The sequence below is a fragment of the Diabrotica virgifera genome, chromosome 9 (assembly GCF_917563875.1).
Source record: "Diabrotica virgifera virgifera chromosome 9, PGI_DIABVI_V3a".
Lineage (NCBI taxonomy): Eukaryota > Metazoa > Arthropoda > Insecta > Coleoptera > Chrysomelidae > Diabrotica > Diabrotica virgifera.
This window is the reverse complement of record NC_065451.1, coordinates 178,673,189-178,697,633: the sequence shown is the minus strand read 5'-3', so window position 1 is coordinate 178,697,633 and position 24,445 is coordinate 178,673,189. Positions and strand designations below refer to the sequence as shown.

At 32.7% G+C, this 24,445-nt stretch overlaps 2 protein-coding genes across 2 annotated transcripts in view; both read left to right on the top strand.

The window, feature by feature from the left end:
* The first annotated feature begins 8,517 nt into the window (after nt 1–8,517).
* The window catches only part of LOC126892012 (uncharacterized), a 74,141-nt gene continuing 58,213 nt past the window's right edge, over nt 8,518–24,445 (top strand). The window contains exon 1 of the mRNA XM_050661421.1: nt 8,518–8,637. The gene's annotated coding sequence lies outside the window, so the exon portion shown is untranslated. The remainder of the gene's footprint in view (nt 8,638–24,445) is intronic.
* LOC126892018 (mitoferrin-1-like) lies at nt 21,071–22,087 on the top strand. Its single transcript, XM_050661436.1, has one exon. It carries the CDS (start codon nt 21,173–21,175, stop codon nt 22,064–22,066), a length of 894 nt encoding a protein of 297 aa, XP_050517393.1. The 5' UTR covers nt 21,071–21,172; the 3' UTR covers nt 22,067–22,087.

The following is a 24,445-nucleotide window of genomic DNA, read 5'->3' as shown; positions in this document are numbered from 1 at the left end:
CAGGTTGGACAGTTTTTCAACAAATATACAGAAAAAATCCCAAATACAAATAAAACAAGATGAAATTATGAACACGAGCAAATCGCTCAAAAACAGAAAACTGCAGAACCCGGCGACATACCCGGAGAACCCTTAAAATATGGCACCCCAACTTTATATAAACATTTTTAATAAAATTGTTCCAAAAATACATAATAAATAGATTATATTTATGTATCAAGCACCATAAAAATAAAGAAGAACATATTAGATCAAAATGAGTAACCATTTTCAATTTCGTTGCAACACGAAACTACAGCCGCATCATATTCTAGTTCAATCAGGAGGCACATAAGCTGTACTCTCTGACCCAACCAGGAGGACAAACCCCAGCGTGCAGTTACGGATTGCAATGAACGAAATGGCAGGGATGCCCTAGCGGCAAGTGCTAGCAAAAGACTAAGTTTTCAATCTAATAGCACATAAAATAATATCAGAAACATTACTCTACATCCCACCAGATTGAAAACTATGGGAACCTTCTCTGGTTACACATCCGAGGCTTCTAGCAAGCCACAACGAATGCTGAGTAGAGTAGTGTTTTTGATATTTAATTATTTTATGTGCTATTAGATTGAAAACTTAGTCTTTTAATATATTAGATATATGAAAATGCATTAAAATGCCACAAAACCAAATGCAAAAAAAATTAAGGAATATCAGTTACGAGCTTTATGAAGTGTACTAAACGATAAAAACAGAATTATACAGAAATAACAAGAATTATCAGTAGTAATTGCACAAGAGCTCTAAAATTATTGAATTTTTCCCGAGTGACACTTTGACAATTTTAAGAGGAAACAGTAGCGATCAACAGGTAGCAACAAACGCGTTCCAAGATTGCGGCTCAAATTTTGAATATTTTGTCGAGATATTTGGCACACATATTCGTAATATAATAAAGAATGGCGGTACAGAGCCCAATTTCAGAAATATGTTAGTATGTGGAAATTACTCTACAACTAAATAAAATATTGAAAAAAGGAGCCTGTACCGCCATTAAGAAAGACAAAAAAATACACTTTCTTCAAATAAACTTTTTTATCCCATGCCTAGATTTTGTGTAATCTTGGAACTACTAAAAATCGATTTTTTTATAACAAGAAATCGAACGTCACTGACTTGGCAACATTTCGCGCCTATGTGTATAAAAATGATTCATTTTGATAGTATAAACGTCACTGTCAGTGTCGAATTACCGACGCACTGTTGCCTCACTTTTGAAAGTTCGCAGAACTTTCGCAATATTGGACCATGTTTGTTGCCACCTGTTGATCGCTACTGTATCACCTTAAGTTCACGAGCCGAAGGCGAGTGAAATTATGTCTAAAGTGTCACGAGGGCAAAAATTCTATATTAATTTTAGAGATCGAGTGTAATTTGTTGCGATTATTTCATGAATAAAACTGTTCAAAACCAAAATTGTATTGTAATTTATTTATGTAAGTACAAATTAGTACAATTAAACAAACAGTTGTTATAAATATTAATTTGACGGTTGAAACTCATTACTTTTATAATTTTTAAAACATTAATTATCATTAATGTCACTGAATGTGTTTTTTCGTAGCAACGAAGGGCATCTGACGTAATATACTTGACGACGGGAAATTATCAAAAATTATCGATTTAATTTAGATTTCTGTAGCTTTCTATTGGTCAGAATCTCCTATGAATGAAATAATCAGTAGTAATTGCACAAGAGCTCTAAAATTATTGAATTTTTCCCGAGTGACTGTTTGACAGTTTTACTTTACACTTTTGAAATCATGTCAAAGTGTCACGAGGGCAAAAATTCTATATTAATTTTAGAGATCGAGTGCAATTTGTTGCGAATATTTCATGAATAAAACTGTTCAAAACCAAAATTTTATTGTAATTTATTTATGTAAGTACAAATTAATACTGTTAAACACACAGTTGATATAAAATATTTTACGGTTAAAAGTCATCACTTTTATAACTTTTAAAACATTAATTGTCATTAATGTCATTGAATGTATTTTTTCGTAGCAACGAAGGGCATCTGACGTAATATACTTGACGACGGGATATTATCAAAAATTATCGGGTATATCACAAGAGAGTGAGAATAAATTGAAAATAATGCGACAGTTTTTCGAAAATTTGTTGTCTGGCAATAGACACGAGCCCCCAGGGCTCGAGTGGCTATTGCCCAATGACAACAAATTTCAGTAAAAATGAAGCATTATTTTCATATTTATTCTTACTGTCGTGTGATATTCGTAAGATTATTTTTAATACGTATATTATGGATATTTTCTTAAATGTGACAGTTGTCAAAACTAGGAAACTGGTTGCCATTAAACAGAAACAATCTACTTAAAAAAATTCTATCGGTAATTTTCTACAGTAGATAATTCTCAGTAGTAATTGCACAAGAGCTCTAAAATGATTGAATTTTTCCCGAGTGACACTTTCACAGTTTTAATTAAGGCGAGTGAAATTATGTCAAAGTGTCACAAGGGCAAAAATTCTATATTAATTTTAGAGATCGAGTGCAATTTGTTGCGATTATTTCATATAAAAAACTGTTCAAAACCACAATTTTATTGTAATTTATTTATGTAAGTACAAATTAGTACTGTTAAACACACAGTTGATATATAATATTTTACGGTTGAAAGTCATCACTTTTATAACTTTTAAAACATTAATTTTCATTACTGTGACTGAATGTATTTTTTCGTAGCAACGAAGGGCATCTGACGTAATATACTTAACGACGGGATATTATCAAAAATTATCACCTTAATTTGCATTTATGTAGCTTTCTATTGGTCAGAATCTCCTATGAATGAAATAATCAGTATAATTTTAATCTGATTGGACAGAATTAAACACGTGATCAAATATCTTACTATACAATTGGAAGTTAAAATCATAAAAAAATAATCACCTTAATTTGCATTTCTGTAGCTTTCTATTGGTCAGAATCTCCTATGAATGAAATAATCGCCAAAATTAAAAAGGATATGACAATGTACAGTTTTCAAGTACAGTAGTAAGTACTAAAATAGAAAAATAATGATCAAATAGAGCTAATTAAGGTTATCAAAAGTTTTACCGGTTTTCCAATACCTTGCTCTCTCTCTATCTTTCTCAACGTTTAACAGCTTTATCCTTCGTCCAGCACACGTCTGATGTGACCAAACCGTTGCAGTATTTTTCTTGAATCTTTTCTGACACTCTGGTCACCCCATTTTTTTTCCTAGTCATTTCGTTTCTGATATTGTTCCTTTTCATTTCAACATTTTCATTTCAGCTACTACAATATTTTTTCCTGAACCTTCTTTACACGTTCAGGATCACACTTCATCGCCGCACACCAACTTAGGCCCCGCCACACTCTTGTATATCTTTCCTTTCAGCCTTTCTCCCATTTTTAGATCACAGACTACGCTGTTCATTACCTCTCAGTTAAACTAACCAGTATATATCAACCAAACCCCTGTATAAAGAGTGAGGCACTACAACTACTTCGGCACCATTAAAAATAAAGAACGGACCAACAACCAAGAGATAAGAGCGCGCATCGGAAAATCTAGATTAATCTTCAACTGTATGGGCGCGTTTTTCAAGAGCCACAACCTTTCTCTTGGTATAAAAGTAAGAATGTTGAGATGTTACGTCTTCTCTGTCCTTTTTGAATTATGGACCTTGAACGAGGATATGTGCCGAAAGTTAAAAGCATTTGAGATATGGCTATATCGGAGAATTCTTAAAATCCCATGGACTGATCGGGTCACAAATGAGGAGGTCCTTAGAAGAATGGGGAAGAACCTAGAGGTACTGACCACCATCAAATCTCGAAAGTTGGAATACTCTGGACACATTATGCGAAATGAATTCAGATATGCCCTCCTACAAACCATCCTCCAAGGAAAAATATTTGGAAAGATAGGTCCAGGAAGAAGCCTAGAAGGTCCAGGTGTTAAAGAACCTCAGAACCTGGTTCAACACATCTGTGCAGCTTTTCCGCGTTGCTGCAGATAAGGTGAAGATTGCCATGATGATCGCCAACATTAACATTCGTCACGGATAGGCACATCAAGAAGAAGAATCAGTATGTATCCAGCGGGCAATTTCTTGATATAGTGTTCACTTTTTTGTTATGTAGGAGCCAAGATATTTAAATTCTCCTACGGTGGTCCTAGCTTTTCTTGAAGATATTCGATGTCCCCAACTATTCACGTTCCTCCCAGCCACATATACTCGGTTTTTGATCAGCTAACCTTAAGTCCTAAACAGGTAGAGACTCAATGAAAGGTCTTGATGCAAATCAACCGTCACTGAAAAACTTTCGGTTAATCTGACATGTCCTTATTTTGGTGTACTCTCCCTCATATAATATCCTTCACGAGTCTTAGTTACTTCTCAGAAATCCATCTCTGTCTCATACATCTTCGTAATTCTTGTCTGGTAACTGTGTCGTACGCTTTCTCTGGAACTATAGTACCAATTGTAGTATCTTTTCTTCCCGCCGTATTTCTCTATTAACTGTCTCAAAGTAAACAATACATTCGTTGTGTCCTTCTTTCTGGCTTAAACCTAAACTCTTTCCATACCTTCGCTGTAAAGTTCTTTTCCAAATTTTCATTGTGTGCGACATTAACTATAACTCTCTAGGTATAGTTCTTATATTCATAATCGTCCCCTTGATCTTTATAAATTGGCACCAACACGCTCTTTGTCCATGGTTAGGGTATCCTTTGTTCCTCACATATCCTACTAATCATTTGCCACAATACCTCTTCCTCTCCTAGAGCCTTCCAAACCTTTACACCCCCAAGTAACTTTGTCCCTAGGAGGCTCCTTACCAAATGTTTCTCTAGATAGCACTTCCTCTTCAACTCGTACCAGAACTTTGCTTTGCACCACTCATTAAACGTAACTTTTTCCTTAAATTCTTCCAGTGCTCTATTCTTGAAGAGTTTTGCCAAATTCTTATTCTTTGACTTCTACCGGATGATCAATTTGTGATCACCTAATATTCTAATGACCTGAATTACCTGATAAGGAATTTTTGGTTACAAATATATACAATGGTTCGGGAGTAAAAGAAATCTAAACAAGACGGAATGTTTTTAAGCATCGGAGAGCAACAACTACAATGAGTATTCTTATTTACTATACTGAAGCTACGGCAAATAATCCCCGGACAAATAATCGCGGACAAAAAATCTCCACAAATTATTCCTGGACAAAAAATCCACAGACAAAAAAAGAATGTGTGTGTACTTTGTACGCACGTACGAAGTTATACTTCTATTATAATATAATCTAACTTCATATTATGATTTCAACGAAATCAATATACCTGTCTACTTTAAACAGTTTTTTGTATTGTATTTAAATATTAAACTAATTTTAGAAAGGACAAAAAGAATACCAAAAATTAAAAAAAAAAAAAGGATATGACTTTGTCAGGATTCGAACAGGGGACCTCTCGATCTCTAGTCGAATGCTCTAGCGCCCAGCTACCCCCGCTTTTTTATTCAGTCGTCATTTCTCGTACATAATTACAATCACGGTGACAGATACATTAAATAAACATTTTCAATAATACTTATAAGGAGGAAGACAAATCCACAGACATAAAAATTATAATAAATATGTTTACTAAAAACACTAATAATATATTTTTCACGCACACCTTATTTGCGCTACATAACTTAAAAGATGTAGCGACTAATACCACACTGTCGGTGTGCGCATGCGCCAGGGAATGTAAAAATTCACCCTCGTGACTAAAGAAGTATAACTTCAAAAATCCCTACAAAAAAATCCCCACAAATAATCCCCTCAAATAATCCCCAGACAAATAATCTTCGGACAAAAAATGCCCACAAAAAATTCCGGACTAAAAATCTTCAAGAAATATTATGTATATCCATTATGTAGGGTATTTTTTGAAGTGTGTATCCGTAAAAAATTTTTGCGCTATTACGAATGTTTAGTTTTGTTATGAAGGCGCAGACCACAGGTTTTTGGTAGAGGAGCCCAAGTGAGGATTTTTGCAGTTACTCGAGCGCGTCAGATTATCATATGGGGAGAAACCTTGTAGCCTGCAAATGTACCTCTACCATATATTGGCTCTTCATACAGGGAAGTTCGTTAAGGGGGTCCGAAAAAAATCTATCCTTAGAATAACTCGAAATCGTCAGATTAAGATATATATTAAGATATAATAAGGTAAGTTAAGTAAATATGTACATACAAAACGGTGTTTATTTAAAAAATCTGACGATTTAAGCGGGGCGTAAGGAAATGGACGAGTCACAAAGTTTCACAAAAAATAGCGAATATTTCGCGAAATGAACGTCAGATCGAAAAACTAAAAAATACGTGCTCAATATTTTTGAAAAATCTATCGAATGACACCCAACACGACCCCCCACCGAGGTGGGGTGGGGGGTTACTTTAAAATCTTAAATAGGAGCCTCCATTTTTTGCAGTTTTGAATTCCTTACGTAAAAATAAGTAACTTGGCGCTATAATCGGAAAAAACGATTGTTGTAAACGGAAAATTAAATTAGAAAATGGAAAGTCCCCCACTTTATGGAAAAATAAATTAACTTTTTTTGGTAATTGAAACTAAACTTGGTAGTTGAAATTACAATTCATGCTTAATATTAATTATATTGCTAATCATTATTTTCGTGCCGAAAAGCGGTTTCATTGCGATTGTTATATTTACTCTCATTCACTGAGGCTGAAAAATATTTACGTTGAGTGCGTTCACCGGAACACTTTTGAGAACTATTCGGCAACAAATATTTCTGGGGGATTTTTTGCCCGGAATTTTTTGTGGGGACATTTTGTTCAAAAAAATTTATGGGGATTATTTGTCTGGAAATTTTTGTGGTGATATTTTGTCCGTGAATTATTTGTCGAGGGATTATTTGTGGGTATTTTTTTGTGGGGATTATTTGTCGGATTTTCTTTTTCTGGGGATTTTTTGCCCTGTAATAATTTGTGGGGATTTTTTTGTCCGGGATTATTTGTGCACGGATTATTTCGACACCCCCATCGAACAAGGTTGTAACTCATTTTTAGCGATTTTACAGGAGAGGCAAAAAACGAAAATAAGAATTTTTAAAAATTTGTAGCGAAATAATTAGACCCTTTTACACTAATGTGATATGATATTTATAACATAATAAGGGATTACTGTGAGATGTATGCTTTGTAATTTTATTAGCTATTGAGAATCTTGAGTTTTATTGAGATACAACCTTGAGATTAAACATGAGTATTCGTAGAAAAAGGTTGTAACTCGCCTAACAACCATTTTACACTCTCCGCGTTAATTATTTTTCCCATTTAACTAGTAAAAGGTTGTACGTTTTGAGTTATTTGCAATATAGCTAGGAGAACATTAGTTTTTATGGTATATTTAAACAAAATATCAACTCACAGTTTCCACAATTTTAATTGGAAATTATAAATTTTACAATAACAATAATATTCAACACAACTTCTATCACTATGAAAAAATCATGGTATAAAATATTTCAAATTTTTCGCATTTTATTGCGTATCTGTAAATATTTAATTTTAAACCATTTTACTGTATTACTTTACTCTTTTACTATTAATATCTACATACTTCAAAATTAACATGTGTGCCCTTAAATGGGTCAAAATTTAGAATTTGCTTCTGATTTATTTCATTTACGCATTTAGGCTTGCCTGATGTTTTGGCATATCGTATCTTGGTTAATCATTGGTGTGGAGCATATACGACTCAATGTTTTTTCTGTTTTTCTATAAGGGCATGCATTGAATCACCCTCGTTTTGTAAATGTGCTATTTCTAAAAATACATGTGTAATGTTAATATTAAACTTTTTCACTACATATAAGTACCTAACAAACACTATTCGATACTTATTTTGTCAACCGCAACTACCAAAAATGAAAAAAAACTCCGTAAATCCGTTTTACTTTTATTTCGATAATTTGAATTATGAGATGCACCATATGTTTGAATACGTTATAAATTAAGCATACGTGCAACAAAGTTGTAACTCATTTAAAAACCTTGTTAATCGTCAAGTATAAAGTAAATATTTTACATAGGGAGTATCCAGTGTTACTGCCTTCTTCAAGCTAAAATGGAGTAAAATGGCATACGTAACTTAAAATAGAACTTCTTATTAGCCAAACTATTGAGAATTAAACTATGTCGTTTATATTGACGTGTGCGCAATTTTTTGCTGAATTCGCCTGTGTTGAAATCTGAAAAAGATGTAACTTGAGTTACAACCTTGTTCGATGGGGGTGTCGATTTGTCCAAATCCCTTGTACTTAATAGTATGTCCAGTTCTGTCAAACCAAATATTGTTCATGCATAATAGAACGGTCTGCCTTTGACTTCTTTTTAGAAATAAAACTCGTACAAAATGTGGCAATATCTCTAATTTTGTATTTTTGTGACATCATGCATCTAGCCATTTCAAAAATAGCTCCTGTCCGAATTTTCAATACGCCGATCTATCTTTAAATTTTTTTTCTATATAGTTCGACTAACGATAAACGAATACATCGAACTGAGTTGACGTTTTCGTACTTTGTAAGTTTTTATTTTTATTTCATTTAGTATTTTATTGCTATTATTTCGCAGTGGACGCTAAAATTTAGTGAGTAGTTTTGCAGTGGGTTTCAAAAATAAATATTAGCTGTTTGATTTCAAAAAGTGTTGCAAGAATGCCGAAAGAGCTTTATTTAATTCTTGAATGCTTTACGATGTTTTGAAACTATATGTTTACTTTAAATTGTATTAATAATTTTATTATTAAATCCAATCTCAACGGATTTGTGTATTTTAAACATTAGTGACAGTTTCTAATCTGTCCAACGTAAAATGGTTTTAGTCGAGGAAATGAAGCTGGAAAATGGCAAAACCTCGCAATTTTTTCGTCCAGCATCGATTTGTACAAAAATTTGGGATTAGGCTCAGTTCATGCTCTAGTTCATTTTCTATATTGAGCCGTTGTATGTTTTGGTTTTTTAAGGGTGAAAACGACCCCTAAAAAAACTACTTGTAAAAAATTATAAAACAACATTTTAAACTTTAATATTGTCAACATTTGGTTCTTATTAGTTACATAATGACTGTTTTATGCTTTAAGATATACTAAGATAATATTTGAACCCTTAAAATCACCCTTGTTGGAGCTATATATAAAAAATTACTTATCCTAAAAGAGTAATTTCGGCTTGCATCGATTTACATTAAAATTTGGGATTAAAATCATCTCACCCTCTACTTCATATTCTATAACATGCTCAAGGGCGTCGATTATTTTTAGGGGTGTAAACTACCCCTTGTCAAAAATTATATAAAAACATTGTAAACTTTAATGTGGGTAAATTTTGGTTTTGATTGGCTAAAAATAATGATTGTTTTATGCTTTAGGATATAATATCATAATATTTCAACCCTTAAAAACCACCCTTAAGAACAATATAATTTTTTATAAGTAGATAATTTAATAGATCTATACAGAAAAAAAGTAGAATTAAAGAATTACAAAAACATTTATTTACACAAAAATACGAATTTACAAATATGTAGAAGTACATACACATTGTTTTTAAGTCATCTTCCACTTCCAGTATACGAACCAGTTCTGTGGTATTATACGCGTTTTATAAACATAGCTCTTTCTATTTTGGCGATAAAAAGTTTTTTCAAAAATGGTTTTGTAGGATTTTTGAAGAACTATAAGACTGTATAAATTAAATTCCGTTAGATCCCTTACTTTTTAATTGAGGTGGGTTTAAAGGGTTCGAATAAGGGGGTGTTTGCTCGTAAATAGAGGTTTTAAACAGCTATATCTCGCTAACTGTTCACTGTAATGAAAATCTATGCACAATATAATTTTAGTTATTAAAAAGCTATAATTTAGAAATGTATCACTTTTTTCATATCTCCAGTATTTTCGGAGATATTTGGAAGTGGAACGTGAAAAATACGAAAGTGCAAAAAATTAATTTTTCTTTAAACTCCAATTTTTCTAAAATTTGTCCTTTTAAATGAGTGAAACTTCTTAGTTGTATTGACAATACAAATATACAAGGAATTACAGAAAGGTGAAGACCAATTTTTAATTAGGAAGGTATTTAGAGGGTTATTTTCACTGATTTTTTCGTAGAGAAAAGCAGATACCGACTTTTTTTATCATAAATCGCTCTATTTTCATGTTAGAAATTTTTTATTATTATTCTTTGAAAGGATTAATTGTACACTTAAAAATAGATAATTTAAGTTTTCCTCGAAAATGCAAAGTTTTCCCGTTATTTGGCTTTGAATATTTCAAATTATGCATTTGACGAGAAAAGCTAACTTTTACCATGTCGTATCTCGGTTTGTATTGGTCTTAGAGATATTATAGAAAAAGAATTTAGTTTGTGCTACTAAAATTTACAATTTTGTTATCTGCAGTTTTTTTTGAGTAAATGCATATTTTTCGAGGTATTTTCAAAAAACCCTCTAAGAAGTCCTCTAAGAAAAAACCGATCTGTGTTGACTAGCTATAGGGCTTTTCATTCACAGTCATTTGTTTCGAGCTTCTGTCATGTGTCACATAATATTAATATATCTACGTCATACGTTATTGGTATCTACAATAATACAAACCAAAGACGTATGACGTAGATATATTAATATTATGTGACACATGACAGAAGCTCGAAACAATTGACAGTCGATGAAAAGCCCTATACACTCACCTTATCACTTTACAATAAATATTGGTAACCCCTTTTAGTTGACATTTTCTACAGAGCCCAAAATTTTACCTTACAATATGGACTGCAGCAGGGAGTAACGGTGCTGATTTCTCATAACGCGTCCCAGACACTACTGTTTTATGCGTTTGATGGTAAACACAACTCCGATTCCTTCTTCATTCTTTCTAAAATTTTCTTATTCATGATTCTTGTTGTACAGGATATTCTCAGCATTCTTCTATAGAGCCACGTCTCAAACGCTTCAAGTTTTGTAATAGTAGCCTCTGTAAACGTACGTGCCTCCGCTCCGTACAATAATATAGAGAAAACATAACATCTCAAATGATTCATTTTTGTATCTAGGGATATGTTGTGGCTTTTGAAGATGGCGCTCATTTTGTTAAAAACCGTTCATGCCTTTCCTATGCGGCACTTTAGTTCCTGTACGTTGCTCCACTGCTCATTTATAATAGTTCCCAGGTGGCAATACTGTTTTTGGCGCTCTATCTGCGTTCGCGGCTACTATTAGGCCTGGATCCCACGTACCAAAAAAAAGTTGATTAATAGCAAGCTGAACATTTGTTATAGCTTAACGGTGTCTAGTCGGAAAAACTTTGATATGGGAACACTGGAATAGGAGAAGTTTTAATTGTGGAACAGTTTAAAAATTTGGAAAGTCAAATTACGAAAACGTCCCATATATTTTGTCGGGCAGAACATCCAATTGATTTGTTACCCTTTCATTAAACTCTTATGCAAAAATCAAACTGCTATTACTAACCAACATGATTACTGTCATTTGACATGCTCTTCGTGTTCCACTCATTAAAATTCCCAGTTGGTGATTTTTGCATGAGAGTTTAATAAAATGGTAACAAAATCAATTAGAAGTTCTGTCCGACAAAATACATGGAACGTTTACGTAGAAAAGCCACAAAATTAGAGTTAAATCAATTTTTATTTTAGAAGTGAAAATACACAAATTAATTCTATGACAAGGTTGTCAAAACCAAACTTTCAATATAATGGGTTACCACGACGACGATATTGGTTTCCATGACGACGATTCAAAACCGTTGTAATAGGGCTTTTCATTCACAGTCATTTGTTTCGAGCTTCTTGCATATCTCGTATAATCCGTGTATATTAATATTATACACAGATTATACAACATTTGACAAAAGCTCGAAACAAATGACAATCGATGAAAAGCCCTATTGTCTACTGATTTGACTTTTAAATATTATGTCAAAATAATTTTATTTTATCGAATTATCAGTAGTAATTGCACAAGAGCTATAAAATTATTGAATTTTCCCGAGTGACACTTTGACAGTTTTAATTTCACGAGCCAAAGGCGAGTGAAATTATGTCAAAGTGTCACGAGGGCAAAAATTCTATATTAATTTTAGAGTTCGAGTGCAATTTGTTGCGATTATTTCATGAATAAAACTGTTGAAAACCAAAATTTTATTGTAATTTATTTATGTAAGTAACCGCAGACGTTCGGAAACAATTAGCGTCTCTTTGCAAAGACAATGACGTCGACTTTGCAAAGTAACAAGACACTTACTCAACACACACACTACACATTACTCCCCTGACTTAGTGATAAGTTATACAATTACGTGGCTAAAGGTTCTAGTTCTAAACCAAAGCCAGAATCAGAGAAAAAAAAATTATGTAAGTGCAAATTAGTACAATTAAACACAAAGTTTTTATAAATATTTGACGATTGAAAGTCATCACTTTTATAATTTTTAAAACATTAATTGTCATTAATGTCACTGAATGTATTTTTTCGTAGCAACGAAGGCCATCTGACGTAATATACTTAACGACGGGCAGTTATCAAAAATTATCGATTTAATTCAGATTTCTGTAGCTTTCTATTGGTCAGAATCTCCTATGAATGAAATAATCGCGCTTATTTCATTAAAACATGAACACAATAAGATAAATTTGAAATAAATTAGTAAATAATATCTAAATATTAGTTTATTGCATGTATTATAATATATTATAATTCCATATTACAAGGTATTTTAATTTCCCGCACGCCGTGCGGGAAAATTTACTTTCACGCACGCCGTGCGGGAAAGTGCAACTTTCGGAAACGAAATGCGTGCGTGGAAGTGGTTCTTTTAGTACGGCCGTAGAAAAATAACTATTATCGCAAAAAAATCACGAGATTTCAAATTATTTTTGCAACCCAAATGCGCAATGTTCAGTGAAAATAATTGGCAGGCATGAATATTATTTCACGTGTTTAAAATGTCTGAAATTTCTTTAAATTCTCATATGAAGAGAGTAGACGCAAAATTTCGGGCCAATATTTTTTTAAATGCATTCAATTTTTTCGAATCCTGAGAAAACTAATAAGTATTTATTAAAAATTTAAACACAGAATGAAAGATTACATTATTAAAGAGGGCCAAAAGTCCCTCAGAATAAACAAGAAGTTTCTTTTGAATGAGATATTTGAAATTAAAAATCACACTCAATTTTCTCTTCTTTTTCACCCTTGCAACTGATTAAACTAAACATTATATAAGTTTTCAGGGGCGTTTTACCCCCGGTAATGATGTACCTATTTCATTCGGCGTTTAAATTTTTCAAAATACTTATTAGTTTTCTCAAGATTAAAAAAAATTAATGCATTTAAAAAGCATTGGCCCGAAATTTTGCGCCTACGCCCTTTAAATCAAAACATTCAGCCAAGTTTATATTTATTTCTAAACATGGAAATGAGAATAACAAATCTGCATATTTTATAAAACATTTGTCTCAGTTGTGCAATTTTTCCCAGAAATGTTCATGAGTAATCTAAAAATAAGCAGAAGCCAAAAATAGTGTTTAATAATAAGGTACCTACGTTTTGATATGACAAAAATAGAACGTTCTTTGTTAATTTTCTACCAGAACAGATTTAATTTCTGTATGACTATAAATATTTGGGTCTTACAGTGGAGTGCCAATTTTGGGGAAATTTTCAAACTTTTTTATTTACAAATTCGCATAAGCACGGAGGTTGTTTCGTTGAGCGAGAAGCAGATTTACAATATTAAATATTAGGTATTTACAAAATTAATAGCTTAAGTAGTTTAACATATTTGTGAACGAACAATTTGAACCAAGTGCTATCTCTAAGTTTGTTGGGATACCGTAATTGCTTCTTGCTGTGGAGAAAACTGGACAGTCTATAATTATATGTATTGTTTCACCGAAAGTTTGACGTTACAATGCTCACATTTCGGTTAGGATTCTTTTGTAATTAAGAACGTGTGTGGCATAAACGGTTTCACTTCTGGTACTCCATTATCCCTAATGACCTGGCCCTAAAAGACTTTGTTGTTTAAACCTGCAAAATTCACATAAAAATATCACCGGACAGGCCATCATAGTGCACCAATTTACTATAACCACCATAAAATTGAACAAGGTTATAACAGCAACTTCAATAAGATGTAAATTAGAGCTGCAGGGTCAGATAATATAACAAGTGATGGACTTTAAATAAATATCTAGGCATCACACTATCTAACTACGGAAATCTCAAAACAGAAGTGGAAGATTACGTGAATAGAGCAAACAGTTGCCGGAATTACACAATACGGAGAAATATAAATATCGGAAGAGAAATGAAAGGCAGAATTTACAAAACAGTTATCAGACCAATAATCACATATGCGGCAGAAACACGACCAGGTACAGAGAGGAAAAGAAGATTGTTCGAACCAGCGGAGGTGAAAACCCTTCGAAAAATCGATGGTAAGATGGCAAAATGACAAGGCAGAAAACATTAATAACCGAATAAGAAACAGAGGAGTAGAATGGAATGACCACATAAGCCAAATGATAACAAATAGAATAGTAAGGACGGCGAGAGATGGTTCCCCAATAGGAAGACGATCAGTGGGATGACCACGAAAACGATGTAATGACAACTTACTGGAGACACATTGAAAAATCAGACAGTCATATCTATAGAAGAAAAAGAAGAAGAAGTAGATACCATTGTAGTAGCAAAATTGTGTGGAAGGAAATATAATTATGAAACAACATGAAATTTATTTCAATGTCCGATAAAACAATAATAGTCGAGGAAATGAAGCTGAAAAAATGGCAAAACCTCGCAATTTTTTCGTCCAGCATCGATTTGTACAAAAATTTGGGATTAGGCTCATTACACCCTCTAGTTCATTTTCTATATTGAGCCGTTGTACGCTTTTGGTTTTTTAAGGGTGAAAACTACCCCTAATTGTAAAAAATTATAAAATAACATTTTAAACTTTAATATTCTCAACATTTGGTTCGTATTAGTTACATAATAATTGTTTTATGCTTTAAGATATACTATCAGAATATTTCAATCCTTAAAACCCCCCTTGTTGGAGCTATATATAAAAAATTTACTTACCTTAAAGAATAATTTCGGCTTGCATCGATTTACTTAAAAATTTGGGATTAGGATTATCTCACCCTGTACTTTATATTCTATATCATGCTTAAGGGTGTCGATTATTTTTAGGGGTGTCAACTACCCCTTATTGTCAAAAATTATATAAAAACATTGTAAACTTTAATATGGGTAAAATTTGGTTTTGACTATATAAATAATGATTGTCTTATGCTTTAGATGTAATATCATAATATTTCAACCCTTAAAAACCACCCCTAATGACATTACAGTTTTTATAAGTAGATATTTTAATAGATCTATACAGAAAAAAAAGTGGAATTAAAGAATTACAAAAACATTTATTTACACAAAAATACGAATTTACAAATATGTACAAATTCAAATACAAATAGTTTTTTAGTCATCTTTCAGTATACGAACCGGTTCTGTGGTATTATACATACATTGAAAACTATCCATAAGCGGACTATCCGAATTTTTCAAAAAAAAAAATTCGTTTTATAATCATAGATTCTTCATTTTTGGCGATAAAATTTTTTCTCAAAAATGACTTTGTAGGATTTTTGAAGAGTTTTAAGACTGTGTAAACTAAATTCCGTAAGATCCCTTAGTTTTTAATTAGGGTGGGTTTAAAGGGCTCGAATAAGGGGGTGTTTGCTCGTAAATAGAGGTTTTAAACAGCTATATCTCGCTAACTGTTCACTGCAATGAAAATATGTGCACAAGGGAATTTTAGTTATTAAAAAAGCTACAATTCAGTAGTTTATCATTTTTTTCGAATCTCCAGTATTTTCGGAGATATTTTGAAATAAAAGGTGAAAAATGGGAAATACCAAAAAATTAATTTTTCTTTAAACTCCAATTTTTCTAAAATTAGGCCTTTTAAATAGGTCAAACTTCTTGGGTGTATTGATAATACGAATATAAAAAGGAATTTCAGAAAGGCGAAGACCAATTTTTAATTAGGGGGGTAGTTATGGGGTTATTTTCACTGATTTTTTCATAGAGAAAAGCAGGTACCAACCTTTTTTTGATCATAAGTTGCTTAATTTTCAGGCTAGAAACTTTTTATTATTATTTTGTGAAAGGCCTGTTTGTATGCTTAAAAAAAAATTAAGTTTTCCTCGAAAAATTCAAAGTTTTTCCGTTATTTTACTTTGAATATTTCAAATTATGCATTTGACGAAAAAAGCTAAGTTTTAACATGCCGTATCTCAGTTTGTATTGGTCTTCAAGATATTACAGAAAAAGAATTTGGTTTGTGTTACTAAAAGATACAATTTTGTTATCTACAGTTTTTTTAATTAAATGCATATTTTTCGAGGTATACTTAAAAAACCCTCTAAAAAAGCCGATTTTTTCATCGAAAAACTGTTACTTTCAAGCGAGAATAACTCGAAAAATATTAGTCTTACGAAGAAAATGTAAAAAACATTTTTTTCTTAGAATTACTTTTTACATGGATTTACATGGTTAAATTGTAATAAAAAATTCCCGCCCCCGAGATGGGGCGGCTACCACCCCCAAGGTTTTAGCGTACAGCGGTATGATATAGAAAATTATTCTTGGACTATTCCCTATCTTCTGTGAAAATTTCAAGTAAATCCATGCTGGTCGAAAAAATTGCGAGCCAAAATGCTTCATTTCCTCGACTATAACCTTTGAGTAACATTTTACAATGTCACTTTATAAGGCATTCCAAGATCTTGACGTTTATGAAAACGCTGGGAGGAAACTGTCAAGCATTGTGTGTGTTTATATTATTTATACAACCTGTTTCTTAAATTTTTTACCGTTAGCAGTTTTTTAGTTGTATTTTTCGAACATTTTGTTGCAGATTTTGTATAGTTTTTAGTTGCAGAAGTACTTGAACCACTTTATTTAGTTTTAAGTAGTAAATAAATTAAAATAAGTGAATATAAAGTTGTTATTAATTATTTATATGGGAAATAAGCCACAATTAAAATGAAAAAAATAATTTTATTAACGTTTCGACGCCCAAATCGGGTGCCGTTGTCAAAATACAAAATATTACTAAAATAAACTAAAGTGTTGTTGCTAAGCAAAAAAATTCTTCTAATAATTTATTTAATCTCACTCATTTATATTGGCAATTCAGACATATATTATACATTTTAAAGTAGAAGACTTTAAAATGATATTGCCAATATTTATGAGTTGCGTTCCTGGGACGACTTACTGAAAGATAGTTCATTCGATTACATGAAATTAACCCCAACTCAAGAATATCCGTCATAAAAAATTATAGCAAAATCAGATTCTGATTTTGATCGAATTATTTTTAGTTTACACATAATTTATGAAAATTCATATCAGAAACAAAGAAATATACATTTAAATAAATTTAATAATCTTTTAGAACAAAATAGTTTACATACTTTTGATAACCTAAATAGAAATAATGACATATTAGAGACAGTTGTCAATCTATCACATAGACATTTAAATGCAACGGAAAATTTGGTATTGTCAAAAGGTTTAAACTATGCTGTTACTCATCCATCTATTCCAAAATTAGACATAATCAGCTCAGTGGAGAAAATATCCCAGTGTCTACCAACTCATGAAAAAGAACAATATAGGGTACTATGTAAACTTGAATTGGAAAAGTCTAATCAAATTGAACAGAACATCAGCAAAGAGGAAATGAAAGCTTTAAAAACTTTAAGAAATGATGACTCCATAACAATCCTACCAGCGGATAAAGGCAATGCAACTATAATAATGAATAAAATACAATATGAGGACAAAATTACAGATCTAATTACAAATGGACCTTATAGCAAATTAACGAAGGATCCAACGAAGACACTGGAAAACAAAATATATAGAACTTTATTCAAATTTAAAAATGATCTAACATACTATCAAAGAAAATTAATGACACCTCACTACAGTAAGACACCACATTTTTATGGAGTGCCGAAAATTCATAAAGCGAACATACCACTTAGACCCATTTGTAGTACCATCAATTCTCCTTGTAGTGAACTATCAAAATTCTTATTAAACATTCTAAAACCATTTGCTAATAATGATGACACTTTTATAAAAAATACAAAACATTTTTTAAACAAATTATCAACTATTGAATTTAATCCAAATAATATTTTAGTAAGTTTTGACATAAACAGTTTATTTACAAATGTACCATTAGATAAAACTTTAAACATAATCAAGGCGAAATTGGAGAATGATAATATATTGGCAACTAGGACAAGACTAAATGTATCAGCTATAATGGAGTTATTGACATTATGTACCCATAATACCTATTTTCAACTAAACAATGAATTCTATAAACAAAATTTTGGTCTAGCAATGGGCTCTTCTTTATCTCCATTATTGGCTAATATATTTATGGAGGATTTCGAAACTAATATTATTTCTAAACAAAATTTAAAACCCACAGTATGGTGGAGATATGTAGATGATGTGTTTTCAATATGGCCTCATAGATCAGAATTGTTGGATACGTTCCTGAATATTATAAACAATCAAGAAGAGACAATAAAATTTACAATGGAAAAGGAATACAATAACAGCCTACCTTTCCTCGATGTTTTGATCTCAAAGAAGGATATTGGATATGAGACTCAAGTGTATAGAAAACCAACACACACCAACAGATATCTCAATTACAAGTCAAATCACAACATCAACGTTAAAAAGGGAATCATTAAATCCTTATATGATAGAGCCAAAATTACTTGTTCTAACGAAAATTCCTTTTTAGCAGAAAAACAATTGTTAACATCTGTTTTATTAAAAAATGATTACCCTTTATCGTTTATAAATAAGGAATTGTCAAGATTGGATCGAATGGAACAGAACAACTTAGAACGGGATCCTACAACATTCACCAGAAATAATACGAGGAAAATATCAATACCATATATAAAAGGACTATCCGAGAAACTTAAAACAATAGGAAATAAATTCAACATTTCAACAACATTCAAAACAACAAACACATTGAGATCTATTCTATCTAAAACTAAACCTAACAATGATCAGGAAAGAACAAAGAATTGCATTTATAAAATACCTTGTGAATGCGAACAATTTTATTTAGGTGAGACATCAAGACCATTAGACGTTAGAATAAGTGAACATCAATCTTATATTAAAAATAGAGAATTTGAGAGATCTCAAATATGTCAACACGCATGGGATAATGAACATAGAGTTCAGTGGAGAGATTCAAGTATAGTCCTGAAAGAATCAGATAGTAAAAAGAGAAAAATCAAAGAAGCGGCTCTAATTATGCTAAATGAAACCAATTGTGTCGCAAATTCTTCGGTAGAATGCAGTAGGATGTGGTTACCCATACTGAAAGAGGAAGTCAATAGAAAGAAAATACCAAGATTAGTAAGTCAATAATATCGAGCTAGTACATATTTTATATTTTAGTATTACTGATATATCTAATATTATTAATATTATTTATAATTTAAACATGTTACAAGTCAGAATTTGGTATTATTTTTTGAGAGTAAATTAATGTAAGACCAAATACTTACGATGTCGGGATAGTATCACAAGGTTTTTCCTGGTTTTCCCTTGTGACTTACTATGAAGTCTCTAACGCGAGAATTTTACTGTCGTTGCATTTGGTTGTCTTTTTAAAGACATATCGCATGCTATAATTTTTTATGACGGATATTCTTGAGTTGGGGTTAATTTCATGTAATCGAATGAACTATCTTTCAGTAAGTCGTCCCAGGAACGCAACTCATAAATATTGGCAATATCATTTTAAAGTCTTCTACTTTAAAATGTATAATATATGTCTGAATTGCCAATATAAATGAGTGAGATTAAATAAATTATTAGAAGAATTTTTTTGCTTAGCAACAACACTTTAGTTTATTTTAGTAATATTTTGTATTTTGACAACGGCACCCGATTTGGGCGTCGAAACGTTAATAAAATTATTTTTTTCATTTTAATTGTGGCTTATTTCCCATATAAATAATTAATCATAAAAATGCCACAAGGAAATAGCTTCAGAACAACATAAAGTTGTTGGTAGACAATACAAATGTTGCTAGTAGGTACAAGCAAAAGATTGGCAAAATAAATAATATAGTCTGAGTTAACCTACGGTTCAGACAGTTTTCCATGCGTAAGTAACATGGACATAGTTATTTAGCATTTTTATAGGACGTTTTATAGCATTTAACCATTGTTTTTGGTATCTCAGATAATAGCTTATTTAGTTATGTTTTTGTCTCTCAGATGATCTCTTATTTAGTTGTTTTATGCTTAAAATGTAGCACTGATGCTAACCGATACAACTGAACTTTATCATGAATACTTCGAATTCCGCACTTCAAAACACAACAGAAATGAGGCATATTATATTTTTAAATCAATTTTTCCAGTGAAAATGCTAAATTAATCCTTGTACATAACAAAATTTAAAAAAACGCAATTAAAATGATTTAAAACACATTTAGAACTGGGAGAATAACCATAGACTTATATATTATCATAGATAGAGTGTCATTCAGAACGAAGTGACACCATCTTTTTTTGTTTGGCTCAGTGCTGTTTCACTCTTACGCATAGTAAAGCTGCGACAGTAGTCCTCCCCTTCTGTGCCTATACTCACACTTAATGTCATCTTAGTTTCTCGATACAATGTGCTAGAAAGAGATAGCGCAAACCAGTCCAAGAGATCTTGTCGTCAGGAAGCGCGAAGCGTAGGCTCACTCTATGTTAATATATACCTCTATGAGAATAGCATTTATGTTTGCCTTCCGGCTACCATATTGATTTATTTTCACAGCATGTTGGAATGCCCTATTCTATGAATATCACTAAAATGGCAAATGTCGCAGTTGACGCAAAATAGGTTATTAATGTCAATTTATAAAATAATGTAAATTTCCCTTACCTGACTCTGCACGAGTATACCATCCATATGTCGCAAGATGATTATGAAACACTTCATACAGAAAGTTTCACCATACACCTACTTGCTGGAGCAATGGCAGGCTTCATGGAATTTTGTGTAATGTTTCCCATAGATACCATAAAGACCAGAATGCAGTCCTTAGAATTTAGAGGTGATAGAAACATTCTCCAATATTTACGTACTATGATGAAAAAAGAGGGTACTTTCAGTCCATTACGAGGTATCACCCCTATTGCTATAGCAGCAGGCCCAGCTCATGGTCTTTACTTCGCCAACTATGAACTGGTTAAGAAAAATCTAACAGTACTGGTAAATAATCCTCGGTACGACTTTATTTGTCATGGAATAGCTGGATCTTGCGCTACATTATTCCATGATTCAATAATGAATCCCTCGGAAGTCGTCAAGCAACGTATGCAGATGAGAGGTTCAACGTGTAAGAATACTTTTAGATGTGTTGTGGACATTTATGGGAATGAAGGAATTAGAGCATTTTACCGATCGTTTTTCACTACAGTAATGATGAACGTGCCATTTCAAAGCGTCCATTTCGTGGTATACGAGATTTGTCAAAATCTTTTAAATCCGAAGAAAATGTATTCTCCAGCTAGTCATGTAGTAAGTGGAGGAATAGCTGGAGGTCTAGCTTCAGCTGTAACCAATCCACTGGATGTCTGCAAAACACTTTTAAACACACAAGAAGGCAAAAGAACGATAGAAACTTTGAGTGAGGCTGCAAAAACGGTATATAATAGAAGAGGAATTGCAGGATTCTTTGGAGGTGTTTATCCGAGGGTTATGTATACGATCCCATCAACTGCTATTTGCTGGTTTACGTATGAGTCGTTTAAATTTTTTCTGCGAAATAGATCTGAACACAATAAACCTAAAGATAAATAATAAAAAGTAATACTAAATGTTCACAGCATGTTTTTGTTTAGTTAAGTACAGTTGCTTGTTGTTACCACAATATTTATAATGTATATATAAGGTTCTTGAAGCTCTATGTTCACTTGAAGCATAGAGCTTCAGTGAAAACAGCTCATCGAGTTCTAATTTGCGTCAAGGTCTTCACCTTATTCCAAGACTTTCCTTGATCTATTATCTCGTCCACGATTGATCTTCTCTAACTTTGTACTGGGTGACTCCTTTTTTATTTATATAGGGTTACAACCATTTACAGAAAAAAAATAGATTAAAATATAAATTACATACAATAAAGAGAACAAAAAATAAAAATTATCAATATAAATAAAATATGTTACCAATACAAATTACACAAATAATTATACCTAAGGACATTAATTAGTGTGGTCGGCGGACATAAGCAGACAAGTCACTTTTGAGTTCAGATTTAGCCATACGGCTCACACTCCCTCTAAGGGGAAAATTGACTCATCCCAGATACCTACGGTATCAAAAGGATTGAGTTCTGGTGGGACTCTTTCCATGTTATCGAGCCCTAGGTGACTTTGTATGCAGGTGTATCTCCCAAAAATTTTCGTACACTTCTGGCCGTCGCGAATAGTACAGCTTTCTGCATGGTCTTATAAAGATGTTCATTCAGACCCAGCTTTTTTATGCTTTCGAGGAGGGTCTTCGGAATGACTCCAGTAGTTGACATAATAATCGGTATTGTCTGGGTACTTTGCATTCTCCATTGTCTCCGTATTTGAATTTCCAGATCTCTGTACTTGGCGATATTTTCAGTAAATTTGCTACGTAGATTATTGTTGTTAGGTATCGCCACATCAATTAGTGTTGTTTGTCTTGTTAATTTATTAACTAGTACGAGATCTGGCCTATTATGTGCCACTGTTTGGTCTGTGAGCACAGTGCAGTCCCAGTATAGCTTGTAGTTGCCATCCTCAAGCATATTCTCAGGAACGTATTGATAATATGGGAAATGGTCCGTTTGGAGAAGTCCCAGTTTGATAGCTATCTCGTTTCTTGGGCTTGACATCCATATCAGCAGCTATCGTTTTGAACCTGAGGGTCTTTGACGATATATTTCAGGTAATTTCTGGTTGGTATAACCTGATCCTCAATAGCCAGTAATGAACCCTCCGTTTCAAGAAACATCTTTCCTGATGTCAACCAATAGTTCGACGCTGTATTGTCGACATAGTCTTGGCTGACCTCATTAGGATGTCGCCCGTGCAGAGGTTTACCCATCCAGGTGCACATTTTTTCGTCTTCAGTGAATTGGTTTATGCTCATTTCTGGTTCCCTCAGTTTAATCGGTGTTGTGTCATCTACTGCGCAGATAGCGCGATGTAGAGTAGATATCTCAGCCTGCATCTGAAAATAAGTTCTTAAGTTAGCAATTTGTTTGTCTAATTGCTCAGCTATTCCTCCTAAGTCCTCTTCCTCCTAAATTCCGTGGTAATGTCGTTCTTTCTACTGCACTTTTGGGGTGGTGTTTTTGTGCCTTTGTGAGGTGCGTTCTTACTTTTCGCTGAAGATTTTCTATGTCCGTTTTTGTCCACTTAAGAATGCCAAATAAGTAGCTAAGCGTGGAACATGCGTAGGTGTTTAGTGCCTTAAACAAATTTCTACTGTTAAGGTGTGAGCGAAGCAGCTGTTTTATCCTTCGTATAAACTCAGTAGTTATCTCTGTTTTCATTTGTTTATGGTCAATTATCCGCGCTTGCTTTACTCCAAGATATTTATACATATCGTTTTCACCCATGGCCTCGATGTTCTGGCCATTTTGCATATCGAATCCTCCGGGCTGTACTTTTCCTCTGACTATATTTAAAATACGGCACTTGTCTAGTCCGAAGTGCATACTAATATCATTAGAAAAAGTTTCTACAGTTTTTAGCATCTCATCGAGTTGGTTTCGAGTTGAAGCCATTAATTTCAAATCATCCATGTACAATAAATGATTCAGCTTGGCCACCACATTGTTGTTATTATTGATTCTAAAACCTGCGTCTGTGGAGTTCAATAGCTGAGATAGTGGGTTCACTTTTGAGTTTATTATTATTATTATTATTACATCACAATAAATCTTAGTTAATGTTTACTAAAACCTGACTCAGGAACTTGCTATAAGTTTGAAAAAAGTCAATGTTAAGGTGCTGGTTTGCTAGTCTGGCAGTTCTAGTGAGGAAGTTGTTAAGACCATAGTTAGTACGGTGGATTGGGTAATGGAAACTAACTGTAGCCCTGGTGCGGGAGCACGCCAAATAGAATTCTATTTTAGTGACGTCACGTTGCCTAGCAACCGTCGATTCTCCCATTATGAAATTCTATTTTGTGACGTCAGCAAAA